Source organism: Puma concolor, chromosome A3 (genome assembly GCF_028749965.1).
Source record: "Puma concolor isolate L17-30 chromosome A3, mPumCon1.1.hap2, whole genome shotgun sequence".
Lineage (NCBI taxonomy): Eukaryota > Metazoa > Chordata > Mammalia > Carnivora > Felidae > Puma > Puma concolor.
The window spans coordinates 21,588,587-21,597,326 of NC_141669.1; the positions used below are offsets into that span (position 1 = coordinate 21,588,587).

At 57.5% G+C, this 8,740-nt stretch overlaps 1 protein-coding gene across 1 annotated transcript in view; it reads left to right on the forward strand.

Moving 5' to 3' along the window:
* KCNK3 (potassium two pore domain channel subfamily K member 3) overlaps nucleotides 1-3,669 on the forward strand; it is a 37,705-nt gene extending 34,036 nt beyond the window's left edge. The window contains exon 2 of the mRNA XM_086700192.1: nucleotides 440-3,669. Coding sequence (XP_086556318.1) covers nucleotides 440-1,365 — 926 coding nt within the window. The 3' untranslated portion in view covers nucleotides 1,366-3,669. The remainder of the gene's footprint in view (nucleotides 1-439) is intronic.
* Nucleotides 3,670-8,740: the final 5,071 nt, after the last annotated feature.

Genomic DNA, 8,740 nt, shown 5'->3' on the forward strand with positions numbered 1-8,740 from the left:
CTCCCAAATGACCTACCAGCACCCTTCACACTATCCCTGCTGCCTCTGGACGAAGTTCCCACAGCACTATGAATCAGCTCCTTCTTTAGGTTTAGAAAACGGTTAGGTCTTTGAAGTCAAACAGACTCTGGTTCAAACGCAAGGTTGCTCTACTTCCAAACGATGTGACCTCAGAAAAGGCGCTTAATCCTCCCTGTTTCCTCCTTCCTCCCTACCCTATGGTGTCAACCAGGAGCATCAGCAAGGAACTAGCATGGCGTGCGGGGGTCAAGGATGTGCCCATAATCGTGCGCTGTCTTCTCTCCGGTTGGAAGGAGAGGCCCGAATCGGCAAGGTTGGGGAGGTGGAGGGCAGAGATCTCGGGGAAAGGGGTCAGGGTTTCCGGAAGTCCAGCCCCACAGCGCTGTGCCTTCTCTCCTCTTCCCCGGCTTTCCCCCAGGCTATGGCCACGCGGCACCCAGCACGGATGGCGGCAAGGTGTTCTGCATGTTCTACGCGCTGCTGGGCATCCCGCTCACGCTCGTCATGTTCCAGAGCCTGGGCGAGCGCATCAACACCTTCGTGAAGTACCTGCTGCACCGCGCCAAGAGGGGGCTGGGCATGCGGCGCGCCGACGTGTCCATGGCCAACATGGTGCTCATCGGCTTCTTCTCGTGCATCAGCACGCTGTGCATCGGCGCCGCCGCCTTCTCCTACTACGAGCACTGGACCTTCTTCCAGGCTTACTACTACTGCTTCATCACGCTCACCACCATCGGCTTCGGCGACTACGTGGCGCTGCAGAAGGACCAGGCGCTGCAGACGCAGCCGCAGTACGTGGCCTTCAGCTTCGTGTACATCCTCACGGGCCTCACGGTCATCGGCGCCTTCCTCAACCTCGTGGTGCTGCGCTTCATGACCATGAACGCCGAGGACGAGAAGCGCGACGCCGAGCACCGCGCGCTGCTCACGCGCAACGGGCAGGCGGGCGGGGGCGGCGGCGGCGGCGGGGGCGGCGGGGGCGCGGGCGGCAGCGCGCACACCACAGACACCGCCTCGTCCACGGCGGCGGCGGGCGGCGGCGGCTTCCGCAACGTCTACGCCGAGGTGCTGCACTTCCAGTCCATGTGCTCGTGCCTCTGGTACAAGAGCCGCGAGAAGCTGCAGTACTCCATCCCCATGATCATCCCGCGGGACCTCTCCACGTCCGACACGTGCGTCGAGCAGAGCCACTCGTCACCGGGAGGGGGCGGCCGCTACAGCGACACGCCCTCGCACCGCTGCCTGTGCAGCGGGGCGCAGCGCTCCGCCATCAGCTCGGTGTCCACGGGCCTGCACAGCCTGTCCACCTTCCGCGGCCTCATGAAGCGCAGGAGCTCCGTGTGAACGCCCTGCGGGGCCTGGAGCGCCTGGGGTTGCGGGGCCGGGGGAGGGAGGGGCTCCTGCCGGGAGGAGCAGACAGGGTGGGTGAGGAGGCCCCATGGGACCCTCCCCACACCCCTCACCACCCTCCTCCAGCTGCGCCCCCCCCCCGCCCCCCATCTCCCGACTGTGCCTGCTCGCACCAGCCGGCAGGAGCCCGGGCTCTGAGGATGTTTCAGGACATCCGCGCCCTGCAAATTCCGAGAAATGTGAAATGTGGGGGGTGGGGGGTGGGGGAGGGAAGGCAGAAGCTGGGAGCCTCCCATCCCTCTGGAAATCTAAGGAGCTCCCTCCGTTCTCAGAGGCCCTGCTGGTACCCAGACCACCCCCCACCCCCCCTCCTCCATCCGGAGGAAACTTCGTGTTCTGTGTAAGTTTGCATCTCTATTTATACCTCTGTCCTGCCAGGTCTCCCACCTTCCCCAGGCTCCAAAAGCCAGGGTGTCTTTGTTCAGGTCACCCCCACTCAGCCCCACTCCCCTTCCTCATCCCCAGCTGTGTCTCCCAGCCTCCCACTACCTTTTGTGTTGTTTTGCATGGCTTTGCAGTTATGAAGAAAGTGGAAACCCAGCAGTCCCTAAAGCTAGTCCCCAGAAGGCAGGCAGACTGAAGCAAGGACAGGCAGGCTGCAGGAGGGACAGAGGAGGGAGGGGGAGATTGTGGCCCTCTGGTCTGCAGGGCAGCCCACGGGGAGGTGAGAGTTAACTGGCCTCCAGCCTCAGACACTGCCCTTAGAATCAAACAGAAAACTTCGTACCTGCCGTCCCCAGCTGCTGCTGACAATGACCAACTCTTACATCTGTGGAATGAGTTTCAGCCTCTGAAACCCTGCCCTGACTACCCATTCATCTGATTCTCACAGTACCCGGTTAGGTCAGCAAGGCAGGAGTTCTCATCCTCACTTTACAGGGGACACTGAGGCCCAGACAAGTGAAGTGACTTGCCCAAGGTGGCACAGACAGCAAAAGGCACAGGGGAACAAGAACCCAGGCTGCTGCTTCTGAGTTTTGGTGCCCTTTCCTCCTGACCACCCTGCCCACTGTTGAAAGCAGAGCTCCTGCCCGGTGCACCCAGGCACCGCGTGAGCCAGCACTGGGACTTAGCCTCGACTCCACTTGGCCAGGAGGCAGGGGCTCTGAATGACCCCTGAGGCCAAGTAGGACCCCCTCAGTGTCCGGACTGCCTGCTTACAAACAGGGAAGCAGGGCCGGGGACAAACAGGGAAGGAGGGCTGAGGCTCATGGAAAAAAGGGCAGGAGCCAAGGGCTCTAGGGGTTTGGGAATCGGGCAGAATGAACTAGAGAACTGTCGGGCATATCCAATTGGGACCTTATCCCTGGCTCACAGCCAGTGTTGGTGCCTGCGTCCCAAGTAGCTAGAGATAAATTAAGGCTGCAGCAAGGAGTGCCCCTCTCAGTAGGGAGTTTGGACCTGGTGTGCCCACTACCTACCCCACCTGCAACCCAGAAACCCAGGTGCAGAGCAAGCAGACCGAGGTGACGCCCTAGACTCCACAGCTGGAGCTGGTACCGTGTCTCAGGACAGCATCAGAGGTGGGTGAGGGGCGTCTCCCCACTCAGAACTGCCCTCCTATGTCATTGCCATGGTGGCTCCCTAACCCTGCTGAGCAAGGCCAGCCCTGGTAGTCAGGGATGCTGGAGTGGGGGTCCCACAGGGTGGTCAGCCTCAGCCGTGCCCCAGCCTCTGGGAACCCCTAAGAGAGAAGAAGTCTGGCCTGTGTGTGAGTCCTGTCTCAGCGTGGAGGAGCTCACCGCCCAGGTGCCAAGAAGAGGGCCCAGGACCCAGGGGTGACCTCTGTGTTTATGTGTGGGGCTGGGGGACAGTGCTGGCTGCCTCTGTCCCACGTGTGACCCTGCCCTCGAGGGGTCCTGTCCCGTCAGTCCCGAGGGAGCCACAACCAAAGTTGCAGGGAGATGGCGAGGAAGGAGGCCAAATGGTCTCGAGCAGAGCATGGCAGGCTGCTCGGCCTCCAGCGGGCCTTTCCCAGGGAACTAGAAGGCCAGAGTGGCTTCCCCCCTCACCCCCTCCCCCACTGCAGGCAGCCTTTCTGCTTCCCCAATGCCTTATGCCTGGGCACACTGCCACAGAATATGCAATACATGTGGGTGCCCCCGCGCCCACACCCCCACCCCGGGCAGCCCCTGGACCCCAAAGGCTGCAGCTGCCACGGCCTCCCTTCAGCCCCTCCTGCCTATCTGTCTTCACAATGAGAATGGCGCCTAATAAATGCTGTCCATGGAGACCAGGCTCAGGCTCAGCCGCCTCTGTATCGTATACCCTTGGCGTGCCAGGGAACAGCCGTTTCCCCGCCGAGGTCTACAGACACACCTAGCTGATGCACCTCAAGCTGACTGAACCCTTTGTGTCGGGGGTCTTAGGAAGAAGCCTGGGGGCAACACTGGCGTCCCTTTTGTAATTTCCTCCAAGGTCTCCAGATTGTCTCGGTGTCATCCTGGAATGACTATGAGAGCAAGATAAGACCTTAGAAGAGAAATCACCTGGTCCAGTGCTCCCCTCGTACGTGAGTACACCGAAGCCCAGAGAGGGCAGGCCGCTTGCCCCGAGTCACACAACAGCAAGTGGCAGACCCAAGATCAGAACCGGAACCGGGAACACCGAGTCCCGTTCCCCCTCCTCACACAGCCTGCAGAGTCCAGCCGGACACACCCCAGCTGATGGTGACACCTCCCTGTCTGCCAGAGTGGGGATTCCCTTCCCCAGTGGGGATCCTGGCCTCAGTGGTCTGATGGACACAAAACTGTCTTTACCAGAAGGGGACACATCACAAGCCCCTGTCTTCAGGGTATTATTTCTCTCTGGGTGTGGAGGGGCAACTCATCCCGGGACTGGGCCCCAGATGCACGCTCCCAGCTGGTGCCAGAGGCTTCCAGACGTCACCGAGTACAACCTACAGTAACCTTGCCCACCACAACCCCATTTCTATCTGCATTCCTCCCTGCCTACCTATGTCTCTTTCATGAGATAATACTTAACCCCGACCGTAGCCAAGGCATTCTAATACTTCCTCTCCTAGCTCATGTTATAAAATGCTGGTCACAACCCACTAGATTGATTTCTCTGTCCACTAATGGTTTTCTCCCTGCAGGTTGAAATGCTCCAGGGAGATAAAGGGGGAGGGGGTTGCTAGGGGCATGTTCTCCAAGTCCCCCCCCATCTACCCACTTGGGTCCCTTGAAATACACAGGGAGAGACCCATTTATTGGGGGCTCAGAGTTCAGAGAAGTGGTGATCCCTGCACCCTCTCCCAGGAGGCAGGACACAGCCAGTCTTCACGTGACAGTGCCCCTGGCTGTTCCTCACAGCTGCAGGCAGGCTCCTGGGACACGCCCCTCACTGGCCCACGGCTCTGAGGGTGGCCACGGCAGAACTGGACTTTAGTTCCTGTTGGCTCACCCATACCTAAGACCACCTCATCAAAACCCAGGGCTTCCTGCCCATGGCCCACCTGCCTCTGTCTTTCTTAGCAAAGCTCAATGCAACAACAGAAACGATGTCATTTCTGAGGTCAGCAGTGACCACTACGAGGTTGCTCTTACTTTCTGAAGCAGTTCTTGCAGGACATATACATGCTGACACCTTCTCTCCTTCCTTCCTTGCCCGGGGCAAAATCATCAGAACGCAAAGGAGTCCCCAAGGGGCTGCAGGCACCCCCGTCTTTCGAGGGGTGATCAGAATGATGGTAGTGATGAGCTACACCCCAGCCCCGGCCCCCAGCTCCTAAGGGCTCAGAATTGTCTGGGGAACTAGTGTGGGCTCTCTATCTCCACAGGACGCCGTCCCCACCCTCCTCACTTCCCACCGCATCTGAGGCATCCTGCACTAAAAAATATATGTACAGCAAAACAAAAATAGAAAACCAGCACCGCAGAGTGGATGTGGGGTATAAATATACCAAGAGCTCCGCTGATGTGGTTACTCAGTGTAAGCTTCAGATAGAGGCAGAATCTTCCTGGGAGCCCAGAAAGAGGCAGGCAATGACAACTCTTCCCCAAACGTGTCCCACGGTGTGCCTTGTGGGAAAAGGGTTCCGTGGGCGAATGGATCTGAGGAAACGCTCACACATCACTCGCTCATGGAGCTTTCTGAGCCCCCTTGGCTTAGTAAAGGTTAGGAAAAGCCCTGCGGCAAACACAGCCGTTTACCTGTGCTTAACCCAGCACGGCCCAAACTCGTTGGTGGCACCAGACCCTCTGCACGACATCTCCGCACCCCCTGTGTTCCACGGAGCACGTTTTGGGATATGCGGGCCTAGCGACATCTCTGCCTCCTAAAGAGAGAGGCTGGTCCTTCCTCCTCAATAAATTGCAAGAGGAGTTTGGCTTATAAGCCGTCCTACAACGGGAGGCCGTGACCTTTGCAAAATACATAGGTTATTCCCAGTCTTGTGTCCACTCAAACCAAGGCTTGGGAGCAGCTCACTTGCCAAGATCGAGCAGTGGACGAGTGGCAGAGCAGGGATCCGGGCCCAGGCCCCACGGTCCACAAGCGTGTGCTCTCGCCCTCTCACGGCGCCCTTTCCCCAGGGTGGTCCTCGGCTTCGGTGAAGGTTTGGCAGAAGTCACAGAGCTGTTCGGGACACGTTTCTAATTCAGAACCTTGGTGAGAGGGGATACTACGAACCTAAAAACATCACCCTCCAAAGATGGCAGATTCCGGTGGAGCTGAGGGTCCTCCCTGAGGTCCTCCCACCTCCCACTAAAGACTAGTCTTTTCTACAGGCTCAGCATGGCCCCGTCCGCCAAGCCCACCGGCATCTCCACAACTTATCTCAGGAAGCCAGGGCTGGGGGAGGACTTCTGTAGGACAGACATGCTGCCAGAGGAAAGACCAACTACCCATGTTGGCCATGCCCGCCTCCCCACCCAGGGGACACCTCACTGTCTCCACTGAGAAGCATAAAGTGGCGGGGGGGTGGAGGGCAGGGGGGGGGGGGCTCTCTGACTCTCAGAGCTGGGTTCAGGTTTGAAGGCTGAAAGACTCCATTTCCCGAGAGACCCCCAAACAAACAGTGGACAGTGGATACAGTCCCTTCCTCTTGCCCGGGTAGCAGCGATGCTGGAACAACAGCCTTAGGCACTGCCTAGGAAGATTGCAAAGAAACACACCCACACCCCCACACACTCCCCTAGATCCCTGGCCCAGCTCCTCTTTTTCAGAGGATGAGATTTTGGCTCACAGAGAGGAAGTGAGACGCTCAAGGTCGTGAAGCAAGATAATGACGTCGCCAGGATTAGTATCCAAATGGGCTCACTTTCCTTTCCCCTCCTCGCGCACCCAGAGTAAGGGCCCAGATGAAAGCCGCTAATCTCTGAGGTTGAGTCATTCTGATGCTGGAAATTTCCCACATGTACATCTGGAGAGACACCAGGACACCCCCCTGCCCCTTTGTCTCCCAGCTGCAGGGGAGGACTGTGTGTGTGGTGCCAAGCCCTTGGGCCAGGGGCTGTGATGGAACTGACCTCAGTGATCTCCTCTGGCCGTGAACTCCCAAGAATTCACATTCTGGCATTTTCCATTTACGAGGCTCTCTCACTCCGTTCTTCATCTATCATTGGAAGACTCTGCGATTTAGGTGAGGATTAACATCCTCGTTTTACAGATGTCAGAACGAAAGCTCAGAAAGACCCAAGGTCCTGAAAGCTGGGACTGTTTCACATTGACCTCTGTATCTGAGAGCCAAGCTGACCACTGGGGCATCTCCTTGGCAGCAGGTGTGCTGGCCAGGGGCAACTGCTCAGCCCCAGAGCGTCCCACGCAGTTGCTGTTCCATGGGTCGGGGAGCCCCCAGGTGGACATGGTTCGTGGAACCCATTAGCACAAGGAGACAAAGGGTCATGAACACTTTACCCACTTCCTGGGCAGACACTGCCCACAGCCCTAGACTTTGGACCGAGGGAAGCAGAATATCCAGCCAACAACCCCTGCCCTTCAGATGAAAGGGCCGAAGGTTTCTGGGGAAAAGGTCATGCCTTCGACCCAGACCAACTCCCCCAAAACAACACTCTTCCACAGTTCTGGTTCCCTAAAGAGGGAGCATGTAACCAGGTCATCCCCAGTTACAGAATATTCTGGTCTGACGACCGGATCAGAGTGGCAGGAAGAAAGCCCACATCCCTGAGCCTGCTTTGGAATTATCCTCGGGGTTGGAGAGGCCCTAGCCTTCCAGAGTGCACGGGTCCAACTGGGGAGACCACAGGGGCTGCTGGGGCCGGGAGCCTGACCTGGGCTTTGTTGTGCTCTGTCCTCACCTCCATAGTAAAAACTCTCCGGGGGCGCCTGGGTGGCTCAGTCGGTTCAGTGTCCGACTTCGGCTCATGATCTCACAGCTCGTGAGTTCGAGCCCCACGTCGGGTTCTGTGCTGACGGCTCAGAGCCTGGAGCCTGCTTCGGATTCTGTGTCTCCCTCTCTCTCTGCCCCTAACCCACTCACATTCTGTCTCTGTCTCTCTCAAAAATAAATAAACATTAAAAAAAAAAAAAAAAAAAAAAAAAAAAACCCTCTCCATCTGCCTCATCCAGGGCAGAAAAAGCTCTAAGGACACTTTTGGTATGGTACAGCGGGTGTCCTTGCCAGCTTCTCTCCAAAGGTAAAGGAGACCCCAAAGAATTAAGGGTCCGTTCATCCTTGAGTATCTACTATGTGCCACAGACTTTACAGAACTTACAACCACCCTGTGAGGCAGGTACTGTTGCCCTCAGTTTGGTAGATGAGAAAGGTGAGACTCAGAGAGGTTAAGTGATTTACCCAAAGTCACACAGCTAAGTAAGCGGCAAAGCCTATCCAGGACCCTCTGACTCCTAAGCTCAGGCCCTTTCCATTGCACCTCCATGCCTGGAAGGCCTCTAATCCAACTTCCCTACCAAAGCAAGAACTGCCTCAGTGGCTTCCCAGCAGGTCATAGAGCCTCCATTTACAGGACCCTCACCCTCTGAGGCAGCCCCTTAGTTCACTGAGCAGCACCTCTAGTGACCATAAATGTCTTCCTTCTATTGAGATAAGAACTGCTTCCGGGTCTGGCTATGCCCTCCAGAACCACATGAAGTGATTCCCTCTGTTGTGGGCATCTCTCTAGGATTCAGGATGGCTTCCCATATGGAAAGGTGTCTCCCAGTGTTCTCCCGGTTCAATGCCCTGTTCTTTCAGCCCTGCTTCCCATGACAGTGTGCTAGACACCCACCCATCCCACTCCCTTCTCCGTAAGAGCTTCCGCTTACTTCCCCTGGGACTTGACACACCGTGTGTGGCCCAGCCAGCACAGAGACACAATGACCGCTCTCTCTCTCTTGCTCTGGATGC